At 45.4% G+C, this 18,192-nt stretch overlaps 2 protein-coding genes across 2 annotated transcripts; one reads left to right on the top strand and one right to left on the bottom strand.

Annotated features, from left to right (window-relative positions):
• Positions 1–420: 420 nt before the first annotated feature.
• On the bottom strand, positions 421–4,649 carry LOC117150638 (transcription factor glial cells missing 2). The gene is made up of 4 exons (XM_033317611.1): positions 4,296–4,649; positions 1,779–2,523; positions 1,626–1,716; positions 421–1,566 (listed from the first exon to the last, which is right to left on the bottom strand). Exons 1-4 carry the CDS (start codon positions 4,304–4,306, stop codon positions 596–598), a joined length of 1,818 nt encoding a protein of 605 aa, XP_033173502.1. The 5' UTR covers positions 4,307–4,649; the 3' UTR covers positions 421–595.
• Positions 4,650–12,158: 7,509 nt separating this feature from the next.
• LOC117139382 (venom carboxylesterase-6) lies at positions 12,159–14,151 on the top strand. Its single transcript, XM_033301644.1, has 4 exons — positions 12,159–13,059; positions 13,116–13,329; positions 13,388–13,841; positions 13,898–14,151. The coding sequence occupies exons 1-4, from the start codon at positions 12,172–12,174 to the stop codon at positions 14,082–14,084; spliced, it is 1,743 nt and encodes a 580-aa protein (XP_033157535.1). The 5' UTR covers positions 12,159–12,171; the 3' UTR covers positions 14,085–14,151.
• The last annotated feature ends 4,041 nt before the right edge of the window (positions 14,152–18,192 follow it).

The raw sequence follows: 18,192 nt of genomic DNA, 5'->3' as shown, positions 1-18,192 counted from the left end.
TACTCTTCACTTTAGTCTGGTAATGTTATTGTGAGTTTATCGTAAAGCAACTGTGCAGTAGTTCAGTTTCAAACCGGTAGGAGGCTTTTAAAAGCAGTTAGTCAAGTAAACCGTAAATATTTTGATTATTGACATCCAATGAGTTTTTCTTTAAATGTTTCTGCCAATTATAGATCATCATTCGCATTAAAATATATATTATTATCTATCGATTTTAAACTACAGATCATTAAATGCGCCCTAAAAGTACTACGGTTATCGTTAGTGAGTATTTTACATTGGTGGTACCAAAATTTTTACACAGCGCGACATCTATCTCTGATTTTAAGAACCGCACCATCGTGACCGCTGAAAATTTGATATATTTGAATTGGTCACAAAAAGAAGTTCTATTTTCGCAGTTAAATTAAATGCATTTACTTTTACAAATCAACACTTTTCATAATTTATTTGCCGAGAAAAACAATTGGTAAACCGTTTAACACTACACGTACAGATGGAAATTAAGATTTCACCGCTATTCTAAACACTATGTTACTATGCTTAGCTATCGACTATGAGTAATCCTCCGGTGTCCGGATTGGTTAAGTACTTTTCAATGGGTGACCGATGGGGCCAGGCCTGTAGCTGCTGCTGGGTGGTGCAAGTGGTGGTGGTGGTGATGGTGGTAGGTCAGCGTGGGCGGTGGTGGTGGAGGCGGTGGGTGGCCAGGTGGCGCGACCACTGCCGGCGCAGTGGATCCTGCGGCAGTGGCAAATCCACCTGCTACCGCCATTTGTTGCTCATAGCTGGTGTAGTGATCGTAGTAGCCGCCGTATCCGGCTTCCAGGCCATTTCCGGTTGCAGTATTCCCTGGTGCCGTAGTAGTTCCGGTATCGAAATAGCTGACCCCATTATAGCCACTACTGCTCTCGTAGTAGTGATGTCCCGCTGTCTGATTCCCACCAAACTGTTGGTGGTTCTGCTGCTGGTGGTGGTGCTGTTGCATTTCGTACTCCGCCTTGGGACTATAGTAGTAATCGTAGTTGTCCTCCACATACGGCTGCGTCTCCACGGTGGCATTGTACTTTATGGTGGGTCCCGGTTCGGCCTTGCAGCTGATCTCCTCCTGACCGACGCCACCACCCAAATGCTTGATTTGCGAGTAGTTGATGAACTCCGGCTCCGGAGTGGCCAGTTGCGGGCTGGAATCATAGGCTACTGCTTGGCATTGGGTGTGTCCGTGCACGGGAACACCCATCGCGAAGCTGTTTCCGCTGGAGGATTGCTGGTATGCGGCCAGTTCCGAAATGCTGCAGGTGTACGGCAAACTGGGAGATTTACTGGGTGCCGCGGTGGCCGCCGCTGGAGTTGCGTGGTAGATGGGATAGTTGTAGGTGATGTGCTGGTGGTTGACCGTGAACACATTGGCTGCCGTCTCGCAGGGCGCCGATGACTCGGATCCACTTAGCGGCCAAGAGTTGGTGCCGTAATTCGAGGATTGTGACAACTGGTGGCTCCTCGTCGTGTTGCTATCATCCAAGTAGCTGCAAGTGCAGTGGCTATAAGCGGCGCACTTGCCACATGCTGATGGAGGATACAAATTGTAAAAGGAATCTTAAAATATTCTTGTTTTATAGACCTACCATTGTACTGATATATATCCAATGCGGTGTGAGCCAGAGGATTGCTGACAGCAGGACGCTTAAGGACCTTGCTGATCAGACTGTGTTGTTGCTGTTGTCAGAGAAGTATAGGTAAAGTACATCCCGGGTGAATGAATGTCTATCTAAGCTCACCTTCGCCTGCTTGACCAGACCCGCAATGACCGACTTCTTGGCGACTGATCCATTGCCGGACTTTCCACCCAGCGGCACACGCCCAAATGCCCTCTTGGAAACACTGGAGTTCTTCGGATCCGGACGCAGGTGATCATGCACTCCCTTGGCCTGAAAAAAGATGGCATTGCCGGAGTGCCGCCAGAAGTGGGTGACCGGATAGCCGCAGTGACCGCGGCACGGTTTAATCTCTAGTCTGCCGCCTCGACAACTTTTGTTGGGACACGCCTTGCCCTCCTGCTTCCGCCGGGCTTTGTCGCAAATGGCTGGGCGCAGGTTGATCTTGGATCCGTTGGGCAGGGTGCAGTGCTGGGAGCAGACCAGGACGCCCAGGCAGCTCTTCTTCAGAATGTTCACGTTGTGGTTGTTCGTGTTGCGCATGGCCCAGCCGGAAATGTGCTTCTTGGCCTCCTCGTTGTGCAGGGAATAGATGTGCCTCACATGCCCGTCGCTCCACTCGTTGAACTCGTCGAACTCCTGGTCCGGCACATGTGGCACAATGGCATCGTTGATGTCCCACTCCCGTTTTCCCTTGCCCGCCGACGACGACGGCATGGTCATGGAGCCACCCGCCTGCTGCTGACCAGGACTTGGACCCGGATGCACCGGATGCGGACCCTGACTTTGGGGCTGTGCGAACTGGGAAAGCTGAGGATGATCGGGTTGCTGTGTGAGAAGTTGCTGCGTCTTGAAGCTGTAGCCATTTCTGTAGAGGATTCCATTTTAAATTCATAGTTATATTATATTATATTAATATTATATATTATATATTATATATTATATTTAAGATTTTTATATTAGTTATAGTAGCCACACAATGAAAACACCACTGCCCTTTTGGAATCTAAGTTAAGGTAAAACTGTGAGTCACAGCATTAACTTTTAAATTGCATTTATTTACATTAAAACTCTTTACATCGAGTAAAAACGTTAAGTGATCCATTTAACTGCGACTTTATCGCTAAAGCCTAAGCATCGCTTAAGGAATTGAAATCCTATCTTAATTGCGCCCTAAACTGTTTCGTAGGGGGCCGTCCCAACCCAAACCAAGCCAATCAAATGAAACGTTTGCCAGGTTTATGGGCGTCATGAAACGCATGGTTATTTAGGCCCAGTTTAGAGGGCTGGTACCGTTAGCCCCAAATGTTGTGCAGCAGGTAATCCAAGCTGGCCAGAATCGTAATTCGAGCGCCAGTTGAGGAGGCGGAGATGCATATTAAACCGACACTCCGATCGTGAGTCAGCTGGGAATCGGTAGACTCGATGGAGGGCCTCAGCCGAGATTCTCCATGTGTGGGAGTTATTAGAGACTCGCTCTGCAATTAGCAATAAATTTGTCTTCCATCGACTTCGAGCCGATGGATCGATCCGCCTCGGTCACCTGAGTGTTTTTATGTGTACTTGGAAGTCAGCAGGTTGCACGGCCTCTAGCACCAAGAGCCACACACCAAATACCTGTGCTACGGATCGCCTGGTGGTCTTTGGGTTCCCCCGATTGAACCTGTTCGTGGTTAGTGGCTCGCTTTGTTTTGGGTCCGTAAATTGACTGCTCGACACTTCGGGGCGCTCGTTAGTTGGGCTTATCTGATGCTGATAGCGTCTCACTTCGTTCGAGATCTGTTTTTTTGGGCCTCCTCTGTCCAGGGCTCATAATAAGTTTGTCACCTAGAAAATATGTCTCTATAAATCGAAGGGGCCGGGGGCATCTCATCATCATCGGCTCTTTGACCCTTTCACTCGAGCGCCGCTCCGCCTACGACTGCGTGTGGTCCGCCGGTTTCTCGAGATTCGAGATCCCCCTTCCGAAATCCAACATCCAAAATACGAGGCACACCCCGCGGCTCTTTGGAGCGGATTGGACTGGAGCGGAGTGCCATTAACTAAGCTGTGGAACGCGCTCAGCGTGATAATAAAGCGTTTGAAATCATTTACATTTTCCCTGACCTCCCCCGCTGCCTCTTTAGCGTTTGATTTGTGGTCCATTCTTCATCCCAGATTGATCTGAGGTGTTTGGAAGCTCAACACTTACGCAGATGCTTGGGTTTAACGCGTGTCGGCACAGTTCAGATTAGCAATAATTTGAAACATTTGTACTGAGGGCTTTTTAATTCTTCGGTAGCTCTTTGATTTGAGTAATGTAAGCTATTTAATTTTTAATCCATATTCCTTTATGTTCCAAGCAGGACATTTTTGAAACTTAGTGAAAGCTATTTGAAACATATTTCAATAATTACCATTATATTTGGTAAAAGGTTCGAGACTTATATTCTTCCTAAATTTGTGCTAGTTTTAACTTCTTTTTCAATATGCCTCTTAGAATTTAAACAAACTTATTACAAAGTATTTGATTTTTGTCCTGTTAAAAGTATTGTATGTTCAAAAAAACATTTTATTTTTTGGTTTATAGTCAATAAATGGCAATCAAATTTCTAATTTACATTTAAAAATCTCAAAAAAAAAGGGACTATTACAACTTACATAACAACCATATTCCAATTGAAGCAGCTTCTTTAATCCAAGTATTAGGTGGTATAATTAAAAATATCAAATAAAACTTCAAACGCTCTCAAATGAGTTTTCCGCGATTCGAAAGCCCTGCGAACAGGCAACACTTGAGCATTGTAATCCAATTAGGCGACACTTGTATCCACTGGGCACTTGTATCTCGCGGATAGCCGTCGCTAGTTGAAGCTCCTCGGAACGGATTGGATTGAACTGAATTGCGCACGCGACGCCGACGATGGGAAACAACCGTGAGAATGACGACCTTTTCGCTGGACCTCGAATACAACCTGCAGGGCGGGATGTGCGCGCGTATCTGGCAGATACGAAAAACAAAAGAGCAGCAGCGGCAGCAGCAGACAAAAACAAACTTCAGCGAGCGAGTAGTAGTGCCAAGTTTTGTCAACAAAGGAATGGTATTATGGCTCTGGCTCCACCTACAAAAACCAACAAAATACCCAAAAGTGGGCGGAGGAGCGGGAAAGCGGGGAAAGCGACGATACAGCGACGAGCCACCCGCATAATTTGCCAAAAAACTCCACGCAGCTGGCAGAGTGGTAAAACGTATCCGTCAGATACATTGCCTTCCAGGCAGTCTCAGTTGCTTCCAGTTCCAGTCGTCAGTTCTCGCCTCCGATTGGTCGGATAAACACGCACACATAGGCTTTCTCTCTTTCGAGAGAGAGATTTTGAAGTTCCGGCGATGGAGATGGAGGAATTTCTGTGTCGGGGGCCACATACTCGATAAGCATCACAGAAATTTAATTACTTATTATGCCGCTTATCAGTCCCCATTGTTCTGTTTAAGGATATGCCAACAAAAAGCAGTGGAAACCTTTGGCAGAGCATAGATATTCAGGGGTTTATCGTTTGGAATGTTCGCCAGATTAGGGGGATGATTAATGGACTCGGTAATGCCGATCTATGCTTAATACGTATTGTACATTTAACATTCCGATAACTGAGCATGCTTGCTTTTTATTTTTAGTCACTTGTATGTTTAAATATTTGTACTGTTTCATGGGTCGCCTTAGAAAGGAACTGCAATACTTTTGAAATGGGAATCAATATAAACTATGAAATAAATATAGTTTTGAATTTGCTTTCATTAGTAAGCATTTACTAAAACATTCAAACATTTCTGATGATAACTAAGTATGTTCTTCCCCCAAAAACACCAACTTTCCTCTGCTTATTGGCCAAATAAATTATTTTTCTTAAAGCCACAACATGAGAATACACAAGTGGCAACAATATCAGGGCCAGATCAGCCAGAGGGTGAACTTTTTGGGGAGGCGGGGGCATGGCTGGGCCTAATGCTTGCTGCGTCTTTTGTTTTCACCTGATCAGCCCGCATCGCCATTTGGGCCAAAGTTACAGGGCACAAAAAATAAAATACAATTTATGCGTCCACTTGGTAGCACACACTCACAATTAACAGACCAAGAAGAGCAATTTAACAGGGAGAGGAAAAGAAATGGAGGAGCAAATAGGCGTTAAAGTGAAAATTGAAAATGCCGTTGACAGGAAATGTAAATGGTAACAAAAGTGGCAGCGACCGACCAGTGGCAACTGTTGCTGCCCCTGCTCATCCACTGTGACCCGTAATTAAAAAGGGGCAGGAGGGGATTGGGCCCTCTCTGTACTCTGGCCAGATATATACGGGATTGGGCCTGGAGACGCGTAACTACGCGGATGGCCTGGAAATGGCTGCTGCTGCTGCTGCCGCCGCTGCTGCTGTTGTCGCTTTAACGCTCCACAGCAAATGATACGGGTGACAAATACATTTACCATTTACGAACCAACCAGAAAGTGGTAGAAAATGCACAACTTCACAACTAGCTAAACAGTTTACCCCAGTATCTATCTCGATCCGGCTTATCGTTCGGTTTTCTGTCTTGCAGCTGCTTGGGGTTTTCGCAATTAATTGCTTAACATTACTTTATAAGCATGGATAGTTTAATGTAGGCACACAGACACCCGGTGTGGTCCCACCTCGAAGTCATAGATCCAGAGTCACGCTGGGATCGGAGCGATCTCTAATGAGCGCGTGCTCCGAGAGCGCCAAGCTCCAGCTGTTCCAAGAAGGGCCTGTCATTGGGGCATCCACGCCATTGTGTTCCAAAATATTTCCATAATTTCGTTTTTGGCGCATCAAATTAATCATCGATCTGTTAAAATAAATAAAAACTGGTGTAATGGATTTTCAAGCTTTCGACCCAAAAATATTCATAATTAATTGCTGTACTGCACCAAGAGAAATGATTGAAGTTGGGGTCACTTATAAAAGTATATGTTAACATTTTTTTCTATACTTTCTGAAATATGTTTTATAGAAAACAGCTCTGGGAAAAGCTTTGGTGAGGCTATCCTAATTAAGAAAAATCTTCTAGCCATCCGTAGATATTGATGACCCCTATGGCGGACTGCACAGATACTTGATTGTTGACACATTCCACCAAATTGTTTCTTCGACTGTAGCCGAATCTCGGACCACAGTGAAGTGTGACTTTGTGGCACCCAGCAAAGACAAAGACCGAAGGCAATTTTTCCATTTACGCAATTAATTGGCCGTCACGCTGGGCGGTCCGCTAATAGACGAAGTCAGAGACCCAGAGCCTAGAGCAAAGCTCATCGGATTAATGTTTTGCCTATTGACTGATTGATATCCACTCAAATCACCCACAAAAACCAGCACAACAACAACAATAACGTGAACAAGAGGAATTGATTTTTAAAGTTTCTCGGAAATTTTGACAAATGTCTGTGGAGCCCTCGACGTGTTAGGCCAATGCTAATGGCCCTCTTGGAGGAGTCGTGGTCTCATAAATGAGCTCGATTAGAACCCAATTACAAGGGTGGATTGCTTCGATGGCCCCAAGACAGGCCATCTTCCCGGGCGAATTACTTTTGATCGTAAAATTATGACCCATAAATTTAATTTTATGACTTCTTTCGCCTAACAGAACAATCAAAAAGCCACAAAAACCCATGGTTCGGGCAAAAAAAAAAAACAGAACAAGATATCAAAAGTAGCGAGTACAGATAGTGGTCCAATATATGGCAGGTAAGGTGGCAATATTACGCAGATCGCGAACTGTAATTTTCGCACCGGAGGTGCTTAAAGACCCTGCCATTTCCTCATCACCCAAATTACCCGAAATCGCATCGCTGCCGCAGTTGCGCTGTCCTACACTTTAATCAGCTAAATGGACTGTTGAAAATTCGGCACATTCGCGGCGTAATCAACCCGGCGCACTTGGCTCCCGACATCGTCGTCCACCGACTCCCTCCAACTTATTGTTTGCATAATGAGCTTGGGGCGGGATCCCATTCCGGGCTTAATGTGCTTTGCTCATGAGCAGCTTGATTTGGGGACTGCCCATACAGTACCGTAGTGGTATGTCAAGGAACTCGACCCTCATAATGGGGAATCGAAGATGGAATTCGTGGATACACAATTGGGGTGTTTCCATTTGCAGTTAGATGCCTCGGGCCTCTTGGCGGTTCTTCTGTTCCAAAAGTGTATGTTGATATTGTTGATTTATAAATTAATCCTTATAAAATGTAGAAGGAAATCTTGAAATTGAATAAAACAATCGCAATAGTAAAATTCACGCTGTTTGCAATTTAAGCCTAGTTTAAGCGATACATTAGATTTTTGAAATTATTATTTTAAAATAGTAAACATACTATCTTTGTCAATAGGCTCCTTTTCCAACGAAATTTATCAGATACATACTCGAATGACCGGCTTTTTGCCCTTCCTTTAGTCTTGACCAAACTTCTTATCTAAAGCGCATTAATTAAAAGCCAGTGCTTCTGTGTCTCTGATAACGCGATAAGATAAGCCCAGACTAACTGGGTGGTGATGCTTCTGGCTAGATGACCAAGCCAGCTTAACTGGATTGCTGATTTCGCTTTCGTTCAGCAACCTAGAACGTGGAAGCAGCAGATGGCCTACAATTGCGATGTGAAAAATCTCTGACCAACATCCCGCATGTGGCTGTAATCAAGTCATCCCAAACGAATGCCAACCCATCCCGTCTAGATCCCAGATTCCCGATCCCAGACCCAAAAACCAGACGACAGCGGCACGCACGACTTGACCTGCCTCAAGAGCAGCTGGACGGGATTGAGGATCGGAGATCGGAGACGCCACAAAGTGAACGGTGCGCATAACCGTTTAAGTTCATTACGATTATGATTACGATTATGATTATGACATGGACTTGAGCTTGCGATTGAGCTTCAGATTGAGCCTAACTTATCAGGCCATCAATGGGGGATTATAGAAATGAAAAGTGCTGCGTTCAGTCGGCGGAATCAGAATATTGATATTCAATTAGTGTAACTGGATAACAGGTGGTACGGCTAACAGAACGAAGCGGCCCAGAACGAACCAAAGTAAATAATAACAACAATTAATTTGGTTTCGGAAATTATGGGCGTGTGGATGCAGGGCACGTAGATGGAATGAGAATGGAAATCGGAATGAGGATGAGTATGGAGATGGCGATGGCGATGGCACGGGTTAACTTCAGTTGGCCCCACTCCACACTCGGCACTTTTCAAGCAGACCACGAAGAGGAAGTGGCTAAGACTGCGGCAAGCCGCCAGTCCAACAGCTGCACTTCTTGTGGCCCCGAGTTATGCTGGTCCTTCGCTCCTTTACTTCATCATTTTCCCCGTTTTCCTCTGCCGCTTCAGTTGCTCCGACTAGACGACACTTGGAGATTTAAATGCCTTGCGGGCACTGGGTCTCCGACGCCAGCACGTGCTCAGCATTCTGTTTTGGAGTTCAGCGCGAGCCTCGAAAGGTGCAAACTAGAAGATACAACAAAACGAGAAACTCCCACGATCATTTGGCCATCCAAGCCGGCCCACTCGACGAGATTGATGCATTGATCCCTCCCCGTGATGATCGATCATTCTAGCGGCTGGCATTTGCCCCTAAAGTCCAAACAAAGCCACTGACAATTGCCTTTGACAGTTTTTACCGTTTCCCTCGATTGCTGTTTATGTCGCGCCGATTATTTCCATGCGCCTCTTTTTGCATATGCGGATTTTGGGATTCGGCATTCAGGGGAGTGATTGATATCGGACCGCCAGTCAGTCAGTCAGTCAGCCAGTCAATCAGCTCATCAGTCGGGGCAGCTGTTTTGGCAGGCAGTGCTGCCTAATGGTTATTTAAATTGCATTGTTCGGGGATATTGTTATAGGTGAGCAAACAAGATACTGGGAAAAACACCAAAAATATTTCAAATTAAATATTACATTTTATCATGCCTAATAAATGTCTATTTTGCCTAATAATATATGTAAATATGTGTATATTAGCTTGCCTAGATATGAGATTTGTAGCATATTTAAATTAAATGAGAACTAAACCTACAATAAAAAAAGAAAAGTATCTACATTCTTCTCATTATACCCTACAACTTTTTCAAGTAATAAAATCGCATATATGTATGTTTACCATGTACACCATTATACATTTTTTTTGTTTCTTTGGCCAAACCATTACTAACACACGATTTGATGCACTTTATTCCTTTTCCCTTCCCGCATTTGCCATTTCAACTTTGTCGCGTGCCTGAAGCGGAGGCTCCATCGGAATCATAAAAACCACCTAAACAAATCCCACTAATTAACAACAGAATCGCGGGCGTATTATCGCATTCAAATTAGCAGCGGACACACCAGGCAAATAATAATAATAGTCGAATGGGACACCCAAAATGCATGGCGAAATATTTGGAAATTTTTATGTTGAATTTCTAGGCCCAAAAACGGTAGGTAAACAACCAAAACAACAAAACAATGAAGGGAGCAGCAACCACCGCGATTTTGTGGCCCATAAATAACTCGAATCATTTGGCCCAGAACGACCTCGTCAGCAGGACACTCGAAAAATGCAACTGCAACCATGGCAAACGTTTCATTAGTCAAAGGACATTTTCCGGAGGGGAGGTGAGGGTTGGGCCGATGAATTGAACCACTCCCAAAACAGAATTCGATGCTAATTTCGGGCTAATAAATTATACCTTTTGACAGTCATGCTTGCCAATATCATCTATCGAATTCCTGGCTGATTGCCATCGCAGTTTTCCATATTGATTGCTATCTCGGCTCTCTAGTTTTCTCTAGTTTTCCAGGTACCATAAACTAAAGCCCACACACAACTCACTTCGCTAAATGTCTGGTAATTAAATCAGAGTGGAAATTAAGATTCTAACATTTTTATAAGGAAAATCCCACAAAATCACCACGGGTCGTCTGAAGAACTCCGCAGGAGATGCAAGGCCCGTGGGCAATTGCACACTTCACACCTCGAAACGCCACATCTCACACATCTCCGCCCGAGGAAGCCCCCGAACCTGGTCCATGGCCAGACGCATCCTGTGGCGCATGGCAAGACGTCATCGTCGTCGGTGTTTGGTGTCATTAGCGTCAGGCCGTCGGAGGCGTCTGTCTTGGCTGCCACCTGCCGGGCCCGTGCCTTGGCTGACGTTACAATTACCAGGTAATGCGAGGCACGATGACGACGACCACAGAATCACCAAACAACACCCAAGGAGCCGAGGAGATGTCACCTCTACGTGAGCAGAGCCAGAGGGAATCTTCTTCAGCTGCAAATTGGTAGAGCAATCAATTTTCAGTTTCCAACCTGAGTAACTTGTGGTCTATGAGAGTGTTGAGCCCCTGCGGTCAAAATAATATTTTATTAAAATATATAGTCAACAGAAAAAGAATTTAAGTTAAGCACAAAGTGAGATGCACTTATATGTGATAATTAAATTTTAAGAAATCTCTCTCATTATACCATTATACCCAATATAGAAGAGAATATCTAAAAAATATATATAAAATTGAAGTACACTGTTCTTTTATATCTATCTTGTTTAAAAGTACCTTTTGAGATACCATACTTATAGATATTTATTGTTAAATATCGTAAACCCTGATGAGCTGAGATAGAAACCCTTAAAAGTTTCCTTTAATCAAATTGTAATAACTTCCCTCTGCAGTATTCGGTTCCCATTGAAGATCGTAGCATATTTATTGGATTACTTCGTCAAAGAGTGGAAAACAAAGCATTTTCACACTGCCCCGGGGCAGATACCCTTGGCCAGAAGCAGCTACCAGTTCCCTTTCCCTTCAAGAGACCAATATAAATCCAATTAGCACGCCTTTGTCCGGTCTAGAAAACACACAGTACAGAAAGAAGAGTGAAGGATCGGAAGAAAGGAAGCGAGCGGATCGAAAGGAAGACGGGCACAATGGATCTCTTCACACAGTTCATCAGTTTCGGGCTCTCGGCGATATCTCAGGGGTTTCTTTTCCTGCCGAGGGATGTGCCCTCGCCAAAGTTTATGACTTGCGCACCTTTTGTGCTCACCATTAAACGCCATTAGCGGGCATTTAAGGATCGCTTTTCGGCTCTAATTTTTTTGGGATAGGTCGCCGAGGTTAAGTCGGGGTTAGCAGGGTGTTCCGGCGCACACCTAATCTAATAAGCCGCAAGCACGCAAACAAGTTCACGTGGGAAAATTGGAGCGGGCCAATAACCGATCCAGGAGATACTGGCGTGGGCCGTCGGGATTATGCTGAGATGGGTGTGTGTGGGAAGTGGTCGGCGGTGGGTAATTTATGGATTGCCGCTAGCCACAAACCCAGTTGGCGATTGGATATGGGAAGAGATCGCGAACAACCGACGCCCAATGTCAGTGGCGCAGTGGAATCGCATCAATTTCTGCACTTTATGTGACATAATCCCAGTCAGAACGTCGGCTATAAAAGCCTGGATCTGATGCTCCAGCCTCCACAGTGTCGCGTGGAGCTTGCCAGAATGTGGCGTCTTTGCGGATTCGTTCTGCTCCTTTGCGGTCTTGCTTCTGGCCAAAACGTGGATGAAGATCTCAGCAAGGCTATACCGGATGAGGATGATCCCATTGGAAGCAACAAGGAGCTGTCGGATCTGGTCATCACCACAGCTTTGGGCAAGATTCGTGGAACTATTCTTCCCTCTCAATCAGGTCGCAATTTCTATGCCTTTCGTGGAATTCCCTATGCAAAACCACCAGTGGATCGGCTTCGTTTCCAGCCACCAGAACCTGTGGAGCAGTGGTTTGATACACTGGATGCCACTTTCGATGGTCCCAAGTGCCCACAGCTGGGACTTGTTAGTGGAGATGTGAGCGAGGATTGCCTCCGCGTTAATATATACACCAAGGAGCTGCCCAGCGAGTCGCAACCGAATGTTAGAAGACCCGTGATCGTGTTCATCCATCCTGGTGGCTTTTACTCTCTTTCCGGTCAGAGTAAGAACTTCGCCGGTCCTCAGTACTTCATGAATCGTCGGCTGGTGCTGGTCACCTTCAATTATCGCCTGGGATCGCTAGGATTTCTGGCCACAGGAACAAGGGAAGCACCGGGCAATATGGGACTCAAGGACCAGGTGCAGCTCCTTCGATGGGTCAAGCTGCACATCTCTCGCTTCGGAGGAGATCCTAGCTCTATCACCCTTTTGGGTTACGGAGCTGGAGCGATGGCAGTAACTCTGCACATGGTTTCACCCATGTCAAGGGGTCTCTTTCATAAAGCCATCGTAATGAGCGGAGCCGTAACAGGTCAGTGGTCACTACCGGATCACCAAATGGATGTGGCCACCAAGCAGGCCACCTTGCTCCACTGCCACACGGAGAACGTTACCGAAATGATGGATTGTCTTAAAGGGGTTAGAAAAGGAGAAAGGAGTTATCCTAACCATTTGTAAACATATTTAATTTATAGAAACACTACCTGGAATTCGCAAACACCTTGCCGAAAATGTTTGAGTTTGACAGAAACAATCCCTTGATATTGTGGAAGCCTGTTATTGAGCCAGACTTTGGACAGGAACGCTTCCTGGTTGAGGAACCTATAAGAAGTTACCAAAACGATGATTTCATGAAGGTACCCATCATCACGGGAATGACAAAGGATGAATTTGTGGGCCCAGCTTTATGTAAGTGTAATAAACTTATAGGCTTCAAATAAAAGTAATAACTCATAAATATCCCTAGCCATCCTCCAAAGTCCAACTCTGCTGAGTGCTCTTAATGAGAACTTTGAATCCTTGGCTCCCGTGTTCTTCATGTACAACACTAGTGATTCCCGATCATGTAACATAAGTCAGGAGCTGAGGAACCACTACTTCCCGGAGAAACTCATCGATGCGAATCGTTCGCTGGAGGCTTTATCTAATCTCTACTCGGATGCCTTGACCGGTTTCGGAATCCATCGCTTTGTCCATCTGGCTGCCAGGTCTACGAAGGTCTACTACTATCGATTCTCGTATCAGGGTGCAAGGAGTCACATCTATTACCCAGAAGATGCACCCTATGGTGTCGTCCACCACGATGATCTGATGTATCTGTTTGTGGAACCCTCGATAAGTCGCATGTTTACGGAAGATGATGATGAATTTCGCATGGTGGATATTATGGTCCGCATGTTCTCAGCCTTCGCTTACAAGGGGTAATACCGAAATATTTGTTGTTAAATAATCAACTTAATAGGTATTCTTTTTTTAGCGATCCCAATAAACCCACCGATTTGGCGCTGAGGGATATACGCTGGCGACCTTTCAGCTTCAAAAAGCGCTACTATCTTGACATTGGAAAGCACATAACTCTGGAGGAGAATCTGAACGCCGAGAACTACGAGATCTGGAAACGACTATTTCCCCTCAACTGGCGACGTCAGACGAAGGAGGTTTAAAGGACGATGCTTTGAGCACAACTGTACTTATCAAATACAGGCCACTAGGCATACATATTTATTTAAATTGCTTAACTTTGTTTTTTTTTATTTTGCTGTTGCACAGTTGCCAAGTGACACGCCAATTGGCATATTTTCAACTCTCCAATTTGATGGTCTTCCCCTCCTGAAATTTGTTTTGGGTCTTCGTGTCATCGCTGTGTGGGTGCATATATTATACGACAGTCGGCACCCGATAACAGCTCTACGTGTCGTGCATTATGGGTTGTCGGCAATCGCGTGCTATGCTTCGACACTGAGAGAAATTGCAGGCAGAAAATAGTTGATCATATCCATATGCATCATATATGCAGCCTTATAAACATGGAAAACTATAAATGATTATATGATTATACCTTAAAGAGATGGGTAAATTAACATATGATATATGACATTTAGCTCCTTTATTTTTCCCAGTGCAGACCACCGCCGCAGTAGCCTGACTTGCTGCCACCGCACATCTGTGATGTTGTAGCCTCATCCACTTTGCTGTTAGTGGGTCGCTCACCAATGTATTTTCGTTTTTATTGCTCTTATCGGAGTTTGGTTACGCTCCAGAGCATGACAATGTCAAAAGCCGGAGTCGTCCAATTCGAGTGGCTCGTGTCCTGCCCTCCGCTCATTAGCATAGTGGCCAACACATGACGCTCCCGATCCAACCACCCAACCATCCATCTATCTATCCAACCATCCATCCATCTATCCACTCATCCTTCCAATTGGCAATTGAAAAGTCCATCATGAGTCACTCCACCCGAAAAGGTCCTGCGGGGGTGCCACCAGTTGGAAAATGGTAATATATTAATTTATGCAAATTGCAAGGCAACCGAATGCGGTGCGGTATCGCCGGCTATAGATCAATGCATGTCGGGGTTGCTCATTTTGATCGTTTCCACTTTAGTTTTAATTGTTTCGCTTGTCAGCGGAGCCAGAAAGAGATCAGCAATCGAGATCGGCAATGGGAGCATATGCTGTCTGTGTGCCATAATTTGTTAGATGCAAGCAAAAACCAAAAGTGGAAAAAAAAAAGAAAGAATAAAAGAGGAGGAAAGTTCGAGGCGTAGTGGGTTTCCGATGGACTATGGCATTCCAATTTCCAGCGAAATATTTTGGACAAGAGGCCAAGCGTCGCCGAAGATTTCGATTTCCGCGAACTGCCAAAGCGCAAATAAAGTTGTGAGAGCGCTGCATTGGCAATCCCAAAGCCCCGCAGGGTCCAAATCATATCAGATGGTTCCAGGTCCCATGAGGTGTCTGCGTTTCCTGCTGCGACTCCACCATCCTCGCGAGGAATTGTTGGCCTGGTGTTTGGCGGCCAGGTTTTATTGACTGATGGAAATCGCTCAGAGAGCAGTTGGGTTTTGCGCTGCGCTTGCTTGCTTGCCCACAAAATGTAATTAGATTGCCAGGCAAAGCGGCGGACTCCCATGGAACCGCAAGAGCTAACACCTTCCTTGTGGTTATTCGCCACATCCCAATGCCCAAGAAAATGCCCAAGACGCGTGCTTGGAACTCCTGCTGTCAACATCAGTGCGCAGGAATCTCGCCGAGCTGCGGCCAAAGTTGGCAATGAAGTTGTCTGGCAATTGACGCGCGATAAGCCAGAGACACAGTTCGAAACGGCGCGAGTTGGCCAAAACAAAGGCGATTCGGTCGCAAGGCTCCAGCGCTGTCCTCTCTTACATAGAAAAATTTGCACAAACATCACAAAACTCATAAATAACAACAACAACGACAGCATCAGCAGCAGCTGAAGTTGCAACTGCAACAGCCACAACTGCAACTACAACTATTGCAGCCGGAAAGTGTCCACCTAGGTGCAACTGACTCCTTGGCCCTCCACTCTTTTAGTTTGGTTTTTTATCCAGCAATGGATAATGTGCCTTGCACTCCACAATTTATGACTCACTTGGCAGCCTGTGCTGGACCGAAAACTATGCCAGGCATTTATTGGGTTAAGTTCAGCCGATGGAGTTGGAGATGGAGGCATTGACATATTTTCATGGTCCAGTGGCTGTGGGGAGATCCATGGAAAGTGGAGAAGGTAGAAGTGGGCTAGTAACTATCAATATGTTTAACTTATTTATAAATTAGAAACAACCGACGACTTACTACCAAAATCTGCATTGGCATGTGCCCGAAAACACTCACCACTTGAAATCACCCACATGGGTAATTACCACCAGGAGCTTCTGATAAGAAGACTCGGGTCATGTGGCGTGTGCTGGAATTATCCGAGTTTATGGGCCATGGCAGTCACTATCGCATTCACCGACTTTCCCTCGAATTATTAACATAGCCGTAGGGAAATGGAAAATGGAAAATATGACGAGTGAAAAACATTTAACAGACAATTGCGTGCGGCGTGTGGGCGATCCATCAGTCGCTGATGAAAATATGCTGATAAGCTGGCGAGAAAGCCATTAGCAACTGGAGGTGGGCTAGATTGGAGTATCCTGGCGGGGTTTTTTTTTTTTAATAACAGCCTTGCTCCTGCGGCGCTGCTTATTGGAAACCATTTGAAGTGGCAGCTTGGAAAAGTCGCGTGCCGATCGCAAGCTGCGTCTGCCATTTCAGGATCCCATGCTGAGGGCTAGTACCGATGATCTGTCAGTCAGTTAGTCTCCCCCATCAGCATCGCATCTTTCGGATGTCAAATATCTGCGAGTATATCTGTTGTCATCGCGGCATCGGGTTTCAATAATAGTTTTGTGCAGCTTTCGACTTGCGATGATGGATCGTGTTGCACGGTGTCTCGCTTATTGACTAACTGACAGAGAGGGGTGGATTGCTTAATGGAAGGTCAGCAGCCAGACCCTGCCTCAAGTACCTTTACGGGGAGATCTGAAGTTTTATGAGCCTTGGAAGCCCTCGCATTCCTCGGCCCTCGAGTTATTTGTTTTATTCTCCTCTACTCGGCTGCTTTTCCTGAAAACACTCCGATAAACTTTAATGAGCATGTCAGAAATTCTACTGGTGGCTAAAACCAACAAATCGATGACAAATTGTAAAAGTTGCAGCTCTGATTGATGTTAAAGAATCCCAGCTGACTGTCAACGATTTAGTGGATCGTTTAACTAATTGCTCAATAACATACCTGTCCAGTGGAGCTCATTAGAACAAGTGCATCAAGATGCGCCGGGGGCCCATTGGGGCATTTCCATTTCCATTTCCCAGACTCCAAGCTCAAACGCCGGACTATTAATCACACGAAATTGTGGCATAGAATACAATTTCATTAATTGTGGCCAAAACACACTCGCAGAAGGAAAACCACACCCGCATGCCACTCGAGAGAGTTTCCCACGAGTTCGGTACCGGTTACTTCGACTCCAGCTCCCAGTTCGGATACAGTTGCTCTACTTGACCCCTGAGACTGGCGCTCTGTTTATAAATGTATATTTAGTAGTCCACACCCCCAGGTGGCTACCGATGTGGAGCATTAGCCAGTGCGATCACGTAGCTCTTTGTTTTATATTCCACTAGTTTTAGGTGCCGCAAGGTGATGAAGAGTTGAGTGTCCCATCGCCTCGACTGCAGTTCACGTGAAGACAGCTGCTGCAGAAGCAGCCAGAGGAGGAGTAGGATGCAGCCGCATTCCGTGCCCTCATATTGTAGTTCAGTGTCAACGTCAACCACGTAATCAACTTACAGGAACCCATTGCCAGGACAAACAGTCGGTACTCTACACTGAGAGCAAAACTGATGGCATCTAAGGATGTTTATTTACATGCATGCATCATATGAGTTTTAGGCAACAAAACAACTATGTAGTAAATTTCTATAATATTAGCTTTTTGTTATTATTTGTAATTAAAATACGAAAATGATTTAGTGAATTTAGTGAATTATGATATATATTTTTCTTCAGTGCACACTCTCGCAACATCCCTTTCATGGACAGCAAAAAAAAATTGCAACAATCCGCAGAGGCAACCCCCGAGTTCAGGACCAAGTCCTCCGAGCTATCTTTCACTGGTGAACGGGAGGGGTGGGGAGGGGTAGATTAGAGTAAGGGGCGTTTGTCCTGGGCTCGCTAATGTTTGGTTTCATTAGTCCTGAGCGACAA

This window comes from Drosophila mauritiana, chromosome 2L (genome assembly GCF_004382145.1).
Source record: "Drosophila mauritiana strain mau12 chromosome 2L, ASM438214v1, whole genome shotgun sequence".
Lineage (NCBI taxonomy): Eukaryota > Metazoa > Arthropoda > Insecta > Diptera > Drosophilidae > Drosophila > Drosophila mauritiana.
This window is presented reverse-complemented; position numbering and strand designations above follow the sequence as displayed.